The 14,127-nt window shown below is 45.1% G+C and overlaps 1 protein-coding gene across 12 annotated transcripts in view; it reads left to right on the top strand.

Moving 5' to 3' along the window:
- The window catches only part of LOC125301438 (band 4.1-like protein 1), a 96,769-nt gene that overhangs the window by 43,227 nt on the left and 39,415 nt on the right, over window positions 1-14,127 (top strand). For 11 of the 12 annotated variants that reach the window (XM_048253816.1, XM_048253822.1, XM_048253820.1 and 8 more), the window contains exons 2-3: window positions 11,969-12,060; window positions 12,571-12,732. In XM_048253816.1, coding sequence (XP_048109773.1) covers window positions 11,986-12,060; window positions 12,571-12,732 — 237 coding nt within the window. In that variant the 5' untranslated portion in view covers window positions 11,969-11,985. Of the gene's footprint in view, window positions 1-441; window positions 496-11,968; window positions 12,061-12,570; window positions 12,733-14,127 lie in introns of those variants that run through there. The other variant, XM_048253817.1, reaches the window with a different exon arrangement.

Genomic DNA, 14,127 nt, shown 5'->3' with positions numbered 1-14,127 from the left:
ATCTTTGGCCCTCATTTGGAGAGCTCTCACTTTCAGAGCTTTTGTGGCTTATTAGATTGACCCCCACTGTGCTCAGACCAGCATTTTTCAAAGAGAAGAGAAGAGAGAGAGAGAGAGAGAGAGAGAGAGAGAGGCAAAGATTTGCCTTTCTTTTCTCTCTCCTTTTTTCCTTGGCAATTTGGCCATCTCTTCTTGTCGTCTTGGTTGTGCCACTCCATTCACTATGTGTACTGACTCACCAGGATCTCTTAGCACAAACTCTTTTTTTACGTAGCGGGGTAAAGTAAGCCCTGCTCTTGACTAACAGGGTGTGTGTGTGTGTGTGTGTGTGTGTGTGTGTGTGTGTGTGTGTGTGTGTGTGTGTGGGGGTTGGGAGAGAGGGGCACAAAGGTGCCATTGTTGATGCTGCTCCCAAACGGGTCATGAGGGGAGGCTTGCGAGCACTGATATCTATACTCTCATTTCCTCTGCGCAGACATGGATTTCATAATGGAGGTATGTAGCCTACAGATGATTTATGAGGATGCTTATGAAGTTTATATGAAATCTCTTGTTAATATTAGCTACACAGCTGTCTCAAGCCTGAGGTGAAGCTTCTAGTGAAGGGGTTGTGATGGTGTGGCGGTACAACTTGTTGATACTGTATATTCTGTCAACCAGGCATGATACCAGATCTCGTTGTTGGCACTGTTCCATAGCTTCAGTGCATTTGGAGCAGTTTGTCTCTTAATATTCAGTGATTGTTTAAGACATTATTTTTGCTCGAGCTCATTCAGAACCATTAGCAGTCCTTATTTTCATCTTGTGGTGTCTTTTTAATTTAATTAAATTCAATTTAATAACAATAGCAATTCAGATATCTTCCCTCCTCAGTCATTACATTTGTTTACAGAACAGACCAGATGCTCTGTCTGTCTGTTCTGTTCTCTGTCAGCCGACTGTCTGTGGCATTCTAGAAAGTTTTGAGAAAGTTTTTTTTTTTATTGATCTACATTGTATAAGAATTCTTGGTACTGTTTTAATGGTCTAATATTGATGGGAGAAGATGTTTTGCTCTGTATAGGTATTTGCTTCCTTTTCAATTATATTCCTGTCTTGTCTCCTGGCTGAGCAATGGCAGTGGAAGTCTCTTCTAATCGACGGCTCTGTGAGTGCCTCAGAGGAAGTTAATTACATATGTGCCGGCCTCAAAAATTTCACCGTCATCCCAAACAATGACAGCTGCTGGTTTGCTCGTAAACACCATGAGCACAAGAGCCTGCAAACAAGTCTGTCAAGTGCTGCTGCAGCACCACAGTCCAGCTCAAGCTAGTCATTAGAAAAGACAGCCTTTTTTTATTCTACTTTTTTTTGTTGTTGCACCAATTTGAAGGCGCGTGGAGGCGAAGGCAGGAAGCAAACGCAAACACGTACAGGAGGAAGGAAGCGAACAAAAAAAAACCTTCCATTAAGTGTAACCACAAACTTCAAGTCCATCAGGTTGAATGCTAGAGCAATGTCCCTGCTGAGAGTTTGAAATGACTCTTACAGTAATACTGTGTCATTGGGAGTGTTTGTGTTAGGAATGACAGACGTGGCTGTTCTCATATTTGACGATGCTCCCTCTCACTGTTTTAAGCCAGAGGAACAGCTGTAAGTTCCGTAAATGCTGTTCACTTTCCCAAGGAATTCAGTTCTTACTGGAATTAATGAGGTTTTCTGTTGAAGATGAGTTGAAATGTGCTTATAGTTGGATGGAATGCAAGTGGTGATAGATAATTAGGAACATTGGACTGCAGTTTCAACAAGAGTTTCAAGTGCTTTGTATGGCTATTGCCAGGATTTAGAAGGTCTGCATTAAACAATCTTGCACCATGCCCATTGTGGGAGATTTAATGTTTTTTCCACCATATTTACTTTTGTCTCTTAACAATGTCCATAGAGACACAAAATATACTGTATTAACGCTCCTCAAAAAAAAAAAACAAGGAATAGAAATTATATCCTTGACTCTCACGGTTTATGGTGGACCCAAAGGGATTCTTACCTCAGGGTTCAATGCCAGATCAGGGAGAGTCAGCTGTCTGGCCAATGTTTGCTGAATTCTTAAGACGTGTGTGTGTGTGTGTGTGTGTGTGTGGATGTGTGTGTTTGCATGCATGAGTAAGGCGAGTCCTCTCTTGTCAGTGTGTAGAAACTCCTCTGAGGGCCTGCCTAAGGGCTTACTCTCTCTGCATTCATCCCCTGCCCTGAAGAACATTACTGATCCTTGTCTCTGCTTTCACTCCCATAAGTCATCAGGCCTGCAGATGGCAAACACCAGTCTCCTCACTTGACTGTATTCCGTGATGTCTCTCAAGGGGACACCTTATGTAAAGGTCTCCAATGCTGTAAACCTGAACGACCCTCCCAAGCTGCGTGTTCTTGACAGATGCTTCAGTTTTAATGTGCTGGGTGGCTGCCAGACAGGGCAATAGCCCCAGAGGTCAGTCTGGTTTACTAGCCACTGACCCCCTGAGACCTGGTGCACAGGGTTGATTGACAGTAGACACGAACCCATACAGGGGGTGGGGGGTGTTGGGGGTGCTGAAAGCTCCTCTGAGATCCCCCTGCTAAGTGGTGCAGTGTCAGAACTCGCTGGGAACATCACACAGCATGGCCAACTCAAGCCTTTTCCCAGCAGAGGAGTGTGTGTGTGTGTGTGTCTGTGTGTGCAGAGACGTCTGAGTCTGTGTGTGAGTGCGCATATCACACTTAACCGTTCCAGCGGATATGTCATATGTGATCAGCCAGAGGAAAATGTTCCACTGGAGGCCCCCACGGCCTCCTGGATAACGGGAAGAAACAGATGAGATGAGACGAGTCTAGACTCCACTCTCTTCTCGTCTCTCTTCCTCTCTTTTCTTCTCTCCTCTCCTCTCCGCCCCTCTGTCCTCCCGGTGTCCGCTCGGATGGAATGAGAACCATTTCTCCTCATGGTAACGAAGCCCTCAGGGCGTCTCGCCTGCAGTCCCTCCCTGTCAGAAGCCATCAGTGCAGAAGCACCAGCGAGCAGGAACACAGCAGAACACAGCAGAGCAGAGAAGAGCAGGGCTGAGTAGGCTGATGCTCGGGAACGGAATGCTGGGTAGGGAGTGTGTGTGTGTGTGTGTGTGTGGAAGGGTCAGGGGCCCGGCAGCAGTCACACAAATCAGAGAATGTCACACTTCGTCTTGTTTTTTTTGTTTGACAGTGTGTTGAATTGTGTGTGGTGTGTAAGTGGTGTTGAAGGACGTGTGTGGAGGATTGTGTGATGATGACAGCGGTGATGATAGGGGGTGTTGTGTGAACAGATGCGGCATGAGGACCTGAACCTCCTTTAACCTGACCACCCTCGTCCCTCCCCCATATCCCCTCCTCTTGTGTTTGAGATGGATCAGTGATGCATCATGGGAATCGGACAGACAGCAGCATGTGGAGTAACCACAAACAGATAAAGTAATGGAAAAACAGAGAGAAGAGAAAAGACAGAAAGAAAGAGAGTGAGAGAGCTGCTTAGAAAGAGAGAGAGTGAGTGAGGGGCTTAGAAAGAGAGAGAGAGCGAGAGAGATACAGTCTGACAGAATTAACAGAGAACAGATAGAGGGATAGAAAGAGGGAGCAACACTGTTTGATAGAGCAACAGAAAAGCAGAGAAGGGGATAGAGAGGGGAAGAGAGACAGTTTGACAGAATGATAGAAACACAGATAGAGTGATGGAGAGATTGACCGACAGTTTCACAGAATGTTAGAAAAACAAAGACAGAAAGGCAAGATGGAGAAAAAAACAGCTTGACAGAGTGATAGGAAGAGGGATGGGTGGAAATAGAGAGAAACAGTCTTTTACAGAACACAGCAACACTGAGACAGAGTGATTGAAAGAGGAAAAAGGGAGAGACAGAGAAAGTGACAGAAAGAGAGAGAGACAGATAGAAAGACAGAGAGAGGGGAACAGAAACAGGGCGATTAGTGGAGCCTTGCCCATCCCGACATCTGATGGCCCTAGAGACACGTCCTCTCTCTCTCTCTCTCTCTCTCTCCCTCTCCTGTGGCTCGTGATGTGTGGTGGAGAGTGGCTCTGCTCAGGTGGCCGTGACAGGGTGTCAGGGGCCGGCGCGGTCCTTCAGTCCCGCAGGGCCGCCACTCCCCAACTCTCGGGGGCACTGCTATCTCTCCACAGGGGTTAAGCGGCTCCCCGTGGGTTCCTGCTTCTCTGTCCGTCTCTTTCTCCCTTGCCCTTTCTGCCCTGTACTACTCGGTCTATCTTACAGTCCCTTTATTTGATCTCTCAGTGCCTTTTAACCTCTTTGTTTTTTAGGTTTCTATTTTGTTATCTCCCTCCTCTGTTTCCCCCCTCTTTTTCTGTTTCAATCTGTTTCAGTTTCTCTGTGTTTACCCCATCTGTGCTATTTGGATCCTCGCCAGATCAGAGCCGTAAAATGCCCCAGACATTAAATTTTGTGACAAATTGTATAGTTTTATGTTTTGACAACTGAATTGTTTCACCATGAGGCATGCTGTTTAGTTTCCACATACTGACTAATTACCTCAATACATCTTTATAAAAAAAATGCGAATGGGAAAGACAGTAAGAGAAAGGGACCCCTCCTGATGTCAGCGCTGAGGCTACTATAAATCCTAAAGGGCTGCGGAGACCGGCGCCGACATGAGTGCTGGCACACTTTGCTTTCAACATTCGATTACTTAGACCCCATTATTATCAATCTGGCGCCACTGGTGTGCGGGGTTGTTTTGAGAATAATGTTGTCAAAGTAATCGAACGTTGAAAGCGCCGCATTGTCGTCACCAGTCTCCGCAACTCTTAAGTCAGCCTACCATATGACATTTCGGTCCGGCAGCTCTTAATCAGTTGTGAAGACAAAATTATTTCAAAGTCAGAGGGGATTAGGAAGTTGCTCTGGCCAATCAAGGTGAAATTAATTTGACCTGTGTCCTTAATTACAGACGAATGAGCTAACAAGATCAGTGATCAGCCATACGATGTGGGCTTTGGGATAATAGCTTCATAGATAACATAGACCATACGTGTCAGAGAACAGAGGCCGATCAACATTTACAGTGTTCTCTGAATTGTCATCCACTGCCATATTACATACATACATACAATCGCATCAAAAAACCCACAAAAATTATTTATTCTATACAAATATTTGTGAATCGCTATGTAGCGTCTGGTCAGCCAAAGATCTGGTCTTGTGTGTAAGAGCTGCTAGACATCCACAAATCTGCAAAAGCTACATCCAGGAAGGCACAAAGTAATCTGAATTTACAGCGTTCAGTATCGATTCACATTTAAAGCCTCAGGTGGTAAATGTCTGCAGCGTAAAAAAGCCTGGAAGCCTCCTTTGTATCTGCACATCAAAATTGCACAGGTGTAGCCCACACCCCATGACTTGCCATTTTAAACAGTCAGCCAGCAGCCACCCCTTGCAAGTCAGGCTGTGTGACGAGAAATGCTTTTTCCAATGCTTGGTAAAAGCCGTGGTTCCAAGTTATTTGTGTCAAAAAAGGTGGATAATAGCACATTTAAATACTGGCCAGGAGGCAAGGACTGCAGTGGCATTGGCCACATTCAGATCCCCGGCACTTTGTAGGGCAGAATTAGGCCGGGGGGTGCTGTGCCGGATGGATTTGGTGGAGGCGGCTGCAGGGTGTGTGTGTTTGTGTGTGTGTGTGTGTGTGTGTGTGTGTGTGTGTGTGTTGGACGCAGGTGTGTAGATCTGGGCCTCCCCCTGGTGCAGATGTCTGGGCTCTGGCACGGCCAGCGACCCGACAGCAAGGACGGAGATGAAAGGAGATGGAGCAGGTGAACAGAGCTGGGCCTGATGGAGGGAAAGAGAGGAATTGAGAGAATGAGAGAGAGAGAGAGAACAAGAGAATGAGAGAGAAAGACAGAGAGAATGAGAGAAAGAGATAGGAGAGAGAATGAGAGAGTGAGAGAGAGAGAGCGAGAGAATGAGAGAGGAGAAGAGAGAGAATAAGAGAGAGAGGGGAGAGAGAGAATGAGAGAGGGCCAAACATAGAGGAGAATGCTTAAAGGAAGATAGAGACGAGGATGGAGAGTGGAAGAGAAGGATGAAGGGTAACAAAAAACAAGGAAAGGATAGTGAGGGAAATATCTGATGGACAGAAGAGAAGCTGAAAACTAATAAAGGGATGTAGAGAGAGAAGTGAAATTGGGAGGTGAGAGGAAGAGTGTTTTGAGAGAACTATAAGGAGCCATACTCTGAGAGGGAAAGAGAGATGGATAGAGAGAGAGATGGAATGAGTGCTTCAGAGGGAATGAGATAGATAAAGATGGCACTGTGGAGAGATTGAGATAGAGAGCTCAAATCTAAGTGTGTACACAATTTGCCACAGGCTGTGTGGATCAAGCACTGTGTGTGTGTTGTGTGTGTGTGTGTGTGTGTGTGTGTGTGTGAGTGAGCGTGAAAGAGAGAAAGAGAGAACGAGAGAGTGGTCCATACACTCCACAACCTGTCTGCTTTTCACAACCCAAATTAGCAGTTTAGTGTGGAGCAGTTTTTGCCCTGACCTGGCACACATGCACCAGATCTACGCCAGATCTGGGCCAGATAGGAGCCCAAACTGGGAAGACAGTGACTGAGCATGCTGCCCTTTATTTCCAATGGCTGACTCAATGTTCTGCATTTTCTCACTATCTCTCTGGTTTACTCTCTCTGTGTTCTCCTCTCCTTGCTCCCTCTTGTCATCCCTCTCTCTTCTCCTCTCTTCTCTTCACCCTTCTTTTGGTTTACTCTGTCTCTCTCCCTCTTTTCTTTCTCTATTTTTTTATTTTTCCCTCTCTCTCTCTCTCACTCACTCTGGAAGGTTTGGAAGAGAGGAAAATGTTCTGTTCTGTTTCCATGGCAACTGATTCTCTGTGCTCAGATCCCACCCCCTTTCCTGTGGCATCAGAAGAGCTGCACAGAATGAGAGAGCAAGAGGGATAGAGAGAGAGAGAGAGAAAGAGAGATAGATTGAGAGTGGAGGGAACCGGGGTATGAGAGTGAAAAAACGGACAACGGAGAAATAAATGGACAAGACATTGAAGTATTCTATAATATTCTTCTTCAAGGTGCCGTTAACTATTGGCATACCGTAATCATGCACTACAATAAGGAATGCCGTACATGTTGGAGGACATGCCTTGGGTACTATTGCTTTCTCAAGGCAGGCTGTAATTCTGTAGTTTGACCTCTCAATGCCTTCTCTTTCTCTCTCTCTCTCTCTCTCTCTCTCTCTCTCTGTCTTCCTGTCTTCCGGTCCAGGGGCACAGCTGTAAAGGGTAATAGTGTGTGACAGGAAATGAATGGGTATGAATTCTCTTCTCTCTTCTTTGCCCTCTTCTTCTCCTCTCTCGCTTCTCCGACAACAGCAGCGGCTAATTTGGCTATTAATCTGAATCCATTACAGAGCCCTTGACAAGGGACTCCATGCAGACCTTGAGAACATGCATTGTGAAATAGCAGTGTGAGGTTATGCGTTCTTTTGGTTATGCTGCAGATCCAGGCTCTGAAATAGCACCATAAATCACATATGCAGGTGGACAAGAAGGAAACTGTGTCTAACCACTAACAACACCCCTCTTTTGTTCCAGTGTGTGTGTGTGTGTGACTCTGAGAACTTGTGTGTGTTTGCATGTGCAGGCCTGTGAAATGTGGGCAGAGACAATAATAGCTCTCATCCACGTTCATGTTCAAACGTTAAAGAAAAGCTGCCCTCTTTGGCAAGAATAATTAGACCACCCTGCCCTAAAGCACATAGGATTGAATTTGTAAAGTTTGCACGTAGAGCACCAGTGCAGCTGCAATTTAGTAACACAGCAGTTACGTTCAAAGCATGACAATTGCTCTGAAGGCCAACTCTGAATGTTCTCTCTCCTCTTCCTCCTCAAAATAGGCTGTTTTTTTCCATCTGCCTATTTCTCTTAGCCATGGTAAAGCCTCCTCTCTGAGGCATCATGGGTAGAGGGCAGAGGGCTGGAGAGGGTTTGGTGAGTGTGAGAGGTGGTCCATTGATAAACCAAGACACACGGCTGTTTACGTAGCATCTCATTTGCCCTGGCACAGTTTGTCCCCCGTGCCACCCCACCCTTCTCGCCGGAGGAAGTGTCAGTGCCCGCTGTGTGAGACAGAGAGGGAGAGGGAGAGGGAGAGGGAGAGGGAGAGGGAGAGGGAGGGAGGGAGAGGGGGAGGGGAGGGGGAGGGGAGAGAGAGAGAGCGAGAGAGGGGCACAATTCACCCCCACACTGTAATTTTGCCCGCTTCTTCTGGCGCTGATGGAAAATTGATTGGGCACCTCTGGGCTGCCCGAGCTCAGCTGGCACAGACATCTGTGGGAGAATAAAGAGGTGGATGGAGAGAGAGATAGAGAGAGATTTTGGGGGAGAAGGAGAGAGAGGATGGGAGAAGACGGTGACAAAAATAGAAGACACAAGGAATGCAAGATGAAAAAAAAAAATAGCTCAAGTAATATGCATGGTGTGGAATTTTTACACTTGATTTAAAATTTGTGATATGTGGCTATCCTTGAAATGTATAGTCTGGAATCGAGCCATTCACCTCGCTTAATCCAAGGGGCGGGCAGAGAATTGTCTTTCAAACTGCCTAGGCATGCAATAGGCCAGCGCTTCGACCATATCCGTGATCTGGTCGGCAAAACGGCAAATACATCCTTCTTCGAAAAGGAATGACTTAAGTGCATTGTGTTGCTCAACTTTCAAAGAAAAGCACAAGTCCAACTCCTCCAAAGTTGACGCTTAACGCCGATTCAAACAACCGTTCTTTGTTCGCCATAGCCACCTTCCTTGTTGTTCACCATCTTGGGACTGTCGTTATCCTGTTAAGCCCGCCTTAAGACTCTCTAACAAAATAGAGCTGTGATTGAATAACATCCACGGTGTTAGCCAATAGAAATTCCTATGGTTTGCTACTAGACGTACAGGCTGAGCAAATTAATTTGCCGCCGCCGGGTCCGTCTAGATTTCTAGGCTAAATGTAGAGCATTGTTGAAATAGAACTACTTTGAATATGGAGAGAAAGAGATAGTAAATGTTGAATGTGTTCGTGAGAGATATATAGATTGTGCATCTGTTCTGATATGATATATGTATTATTCCCCCTCCTCTCAGAAGGATAGTAAGCTGGTGAGAACTGATCTGATGTCTCTAATTGGCACCACTTAATTTACTATGAGAAGCGTTAAGTTCACCATTGGCAGCTTTGTCATGGTGGACAGTACAGTGGAGATGTGGTGAAAAGCTTGGTGGAGCTGAGTACCAGGCAAATGAGTCCAATTTAATCAATCCAAACAGGGTGACTTGACTACCCAATCAGACAGAAGCTGGCCCTTCTGTCTGCTACGGCCACATCAAAGCACAATTTGAGTCAAGAAAGCTTTTCCTCTGGCTTATTCGTAGCCATTGCAAAATGGAAAACAAGTGAACACACCGAACACACATCACTAGCACAATGATCAGTGAATTGATGCAAGTTTTGAATTAAGATGGGAAGATTAGAAGATAGACTGTTTATATTGAAGTAGCCTGCCTATCAGTGGGCTTTCATTATGTTTTTAAATTCATCCTACCTTAAAAGTGTGATATTTGGGCAGCATATTATGAAAATATAATTGCACGGTAAAGCATTATATTTCTAGCTGTAGGCCTACTACATTATGCCCCCACTGTTCAGTACATTAGCTTAAGATTGGTGCTATATATTGACTTACCAAAGGATAGCAAAGGGATTTTACTGTAAATGCCTCTTGCCCAGCTATCAGTGGCAAACAGAAGGGAAGTGAAATATTTACAGGCACTGCTATGATGGCTGAGTTTATTCATCGTAAGAATGGTAATCTTCCCAGCGCTAGCAGAGCAACCTGTCCACATTTTGAAGGCGTTTATATTAAACCATGACAGTAACTGCTTTCCAGCTCAGTCAGAAATTCTGGACTCTAGGGGTGGGGTGGTGATAATGGGTGCATCCTAGGCATGTTCTCTGAAGAGGGGGAAAAGACATTCTTCTGACTGACATTCTTCTGTTGAAATTCTTTGAAATAATCTGAAATGCTGGATAAGAAATCATTACATGTTTTGTCTTGAGGGTGATATTTAAGGTTGTCCTTTCATTATAGATCAGTGGGTACGGTTCGTTAGAACTCCGATGCAGTTAGAATGCAATCTGTTCCAAAACCAGGAAATAAACTGCTGTTTTTGCGACGTTGCCAAGCAATGTTAGTAAAATGAAGCTAGTGTTTGACATAAACGGACCCAGGTCCATAAACAAAAACAAAACAAAATGTAATGCAAACAGAGACCAGCTGGTACATTCTCTTCTCATTTATCATTTAGATGTAAATTAAAATACTCTTCGCCTGTACCATTCAGATATTCATGTCAGCATCTTCTCATTCTCCTACCATTAAAGCATCCATGATCCATTCCATCTCCTGAATGCTCCATTCCATCTCCTTCCATATTATTTGAGCTTCCATGCTAACATCCTCTTATTCTGTGCCATTCAAGTGGCCATGTTAACCCATAGTGACAAGTCAGACCCTTTGTGTGTGCTGTGAGCTCCTACTCTCTCCCCTTATCCTCAGAGAGGTGGCCCACCACCTCAACAATCTCTGGACCCTACTTCCCTATCTCATTGTCCTTAGTAATCACCACCTGCTGCAGAAGTGATGTGTTGATGTGATTTGGCCCCTTGGGCCAGCTGGACCCAGGAGGTCAGGGAACTGAAGGCATGAGGGGCTGGTAGGACAGGAATGGATTGGATTGCACCTCGACCATCGACACAAAGGCCTGGAGGCACTTAATGAAAGTGACTGACATCCCCCTATGGAGAAGCCTGTGCTGGCGAAGGTCCACTGGGGGGCTGCCATCTTGAATCTCATCAGGCCCCCAGCTCCTTAGTTACTGCAACAGGAGAAGGCTTCCTCTTGTCATGAGTGTTTTGTGCATATGAACACGTCTGGAGTCAAGTCAATGCCTTAGCTGCGGTTGGGCATTATTCATCTCTGCATTAGCCCTGTCTGTGTGCTCCTACATAATATGAGATATAAGACATAGGGGTGCAGCTGTGGCCTACTGGTTAGGGCTTCGGACTTGTAACTGGAGGGTTGCCGGTTCAAACCCCAACCAGTAGGAAGCTGCTGAAGTGCCCTTGAGCAAGGCACCTAACCCCTCACTGCTCCCCGAGTACTGCTGTTGTAGCAGGCAGCTCACTGTGTCGGGATTAGTGTGTGCTTCACCTCACTGTGTGTTCACTGTGTGCTAAGTGTGTTTCACTAATTCACGGATTGGGATAAATGCAGAGACCAAAGTTTTTCCTAGACAGTGAATACTGAGATAGTATTACTCGTTTCAGTCCAGTCCTCCATGGGTACATTTCAAATTGCATTTTGATGCAATCAAATCAAGATAGCATTTAGGCTGGCAAGTGTAATTAAAATGAATAGAGCAAACATGCTGTTGGAATGGGGATGGCTGAATGGAGAGAGTGACACCTCTTCAGACCAGTGGCTCAGAAGTGGCTCTAGAAGTGTGAAAGTTCAACACTTCACCCTGGCAGAAATAGAATAACTGAAAACATCTGCTCGCAATACCACCTTGATAGCGGGAAAATGATACATGAACTATTTTCCGGAATCAGTGAAAACACAGTAAAGAGAAATCACGGAACGGTACCTAATGGCGAAGTAATGTCAGGGTGCTGTTCTTGCAAGTGCATGTAGATTGCAGGTGCAGCTCTGGGTGTTTAGTAAGTGTGTCTCTGGGTCACTGTGTTAAGCCCAGAATATTTGTATCATTAGTTTCTGTCTCTGTTTCTGCCTGACTTGCTGAGTCCCAGTAACCCACTTCTTTATGGTGGCGTCACTACTTATCCAACTGGGGAAAAATGTCTTAACACTGTACTTGTCTTTTTTCTTTTTCTCTTTTCAGGATAAAGAGAAGTTACCATGACGACAGAGACCCGTCCGGAGTCAGAGGTGGGCCTGCACGACTCGGCTTCGGATGGCAAAATGGCCAAACAGGTCAGGCACTGGGACCACTTTACTCTAATTCGTTTCATCCTTTATTTGCCAAACGTGCTGTGGAATGATGATGATGGATCCAACAAAAGTAACGACTTCTAATTAGCATTTTAGGGCCTGGAATGAGGAAGCAGGTGCAGGAATAACAGGCTCCATTTGCTTTCACAGTAGAACTCATGCAGGGCTAATATTGCAGAAGAGTGCAAAAAGATAGGGGAGCAATTACCATATTAGTGCCAAAATGAGGAACATGGCAATACAAAAGCATGACGGTTTTATTTTATTTATTTCCTAGTGTTTCTAATATTTGAAAAGAATACCATGGTAATGTTCTATCATTAGCATTTTACTGTCACATCCAGAAAGAGTGAGATAATATTCCTTTGGACATCAGCCACTGTTCTGCGCTTATTTCTGCAATAACACATTAGCTGTGGTTCTTTGAATGGATAATAACTCTGTAGTACTAACTGTAGTATATCGCCTCACTGTTCCCTGCTGTCATAAAAGGACCAGGATAGCAAACTTCTCGACGACCACCGGGACGATGCCTCAGAGAGGACAACTCCTGGCAAAATGGCAAAGTCCCCACAGAAAACTGGCAAGCGGTCCAAGACAGCTCCCTTCAAGGTGACTCTGTTGGACAGCTCTGAGTATGAAGGCGCCATTGAAGTAAGTGCAGTTGGACCTCGCCTCACATCACAGAACATTACAACACCTCCCCCACACCACAACCCCAATCTTTTTCATCTTGCACAGCATTTCCCTTTTATAGACCACAGGGACCTTTAAATCAGCCTGTCAATAATATAAATCAACAGTCTCCTGCTGAGTCGCACCCTATCCCTACGCACCCTGCCCCACTCCACCACCGCATCCTCTGCTCCCTCCCCCTGTTCAACACTAAATGAACATGTTTCCCCAGGTCTGTCCACTGGTTGTTGAAGGCCAGCAGTCCTTCTCAGCAGTGTCTTTGATGCCTTAATGCACGAGGGAGGCTGCAGCTGGTTGATAACGCTGATTGAAACAAAACAACTCAGCTGGAGCAGGGCAGACTTGCTGCGTGCTGTGCACTGTGTGAGCTTACCGCTCGGCAGCCCCTGAGTCAACAGTTCAGCCCGTTTGCTAGACACACTGGACGAGTCTTAAAAGGGGCGAGGAAGACATTTTAAGGATCCTTAACTCGTGCCCCCTTACATCCTCACAGGAAGGGATACAGCAAGAAAAGGAACGTCACATCTGCTTGACAGCTCGCTAGAATGCCCTTTCTGAGCATTGGCTTAGCTTGCATCTTGGGCCAATTTGCCAGTGGTTCCTGATTCAAGTAGGAGGAATACTGGCAGTGTCTGATTGGCTGGCTGGAAAGGCCACTTCACTGCAAAAACTGCTTATCTAATAAAATCTAACCAAGATTAATAATCTTATATCAAGATAAAAAACTAGTTTGAATTGTTTTCAGTATAAAGAGACTTACCTAGCGCTTTCTCGTGAAATCATTTGACTTAAAGGAACCGTATGTAAGAAATGTATTTCAATTAATCATAAAATTGCCCTGATATGTCACTAGACATTAAGAAATCATGTTCATTTCAAATACTTATATCACTGAAAACAGTAGTCCGGCCAGGATATTGTCATTTAAAAAGTGAAGTTGCAGCCCTCAACTTATGTTGATGTTTTTATGTTGTGTTTTGGCCTGATGCGCCACCCTCCACCTACTGTACAGTATCACAAAATCACAAAATCAGTAGTGTTTCGGCATCCGGGTTGCCAGCTCTGCCAGTCAGAGGGGAGGGGGAGGGAATACACCGCTCTACAGTAATTAGAAAGTGATTGTAGTACCAGTTTTGACCACAATCTTACATACGGTTCCTTTAATTTAAGAAAAGTTTGACTTATTTTAAGACATCTCATCCTGAAAACAAGCAAATTTTTCTGGCAGTGCATTAAGCAAATTTGTCCTAAAAACAAGCAAATTTGTCTGCCAGTGTGTTAAGTAAATTTGTCTTGATAAAACTCCTTAAAGCAACACCAAAGAACTTTTCCTCTGTCGCACGCACTATTTGT

This window comes from Alosa alosa, chromosome 10, assembly GCF_017589495.1.
Source record: "Alosa alosa isolate M-15738 ecotype Scorff River chromosome 10, AALO_Geno_1.1, whole genome shotgun sequence".
NCBI lineage: Eukaryota > Metazoa > Chordata > Actinopteri > Clupeiformes > Clupeidae > Alosa > Alosa alosa.
The sequence above is the reverse complement of the archived record's forward strand: the minus strand, read 5'-3'. Positions and strand labels throughout refer to the sequence as shown.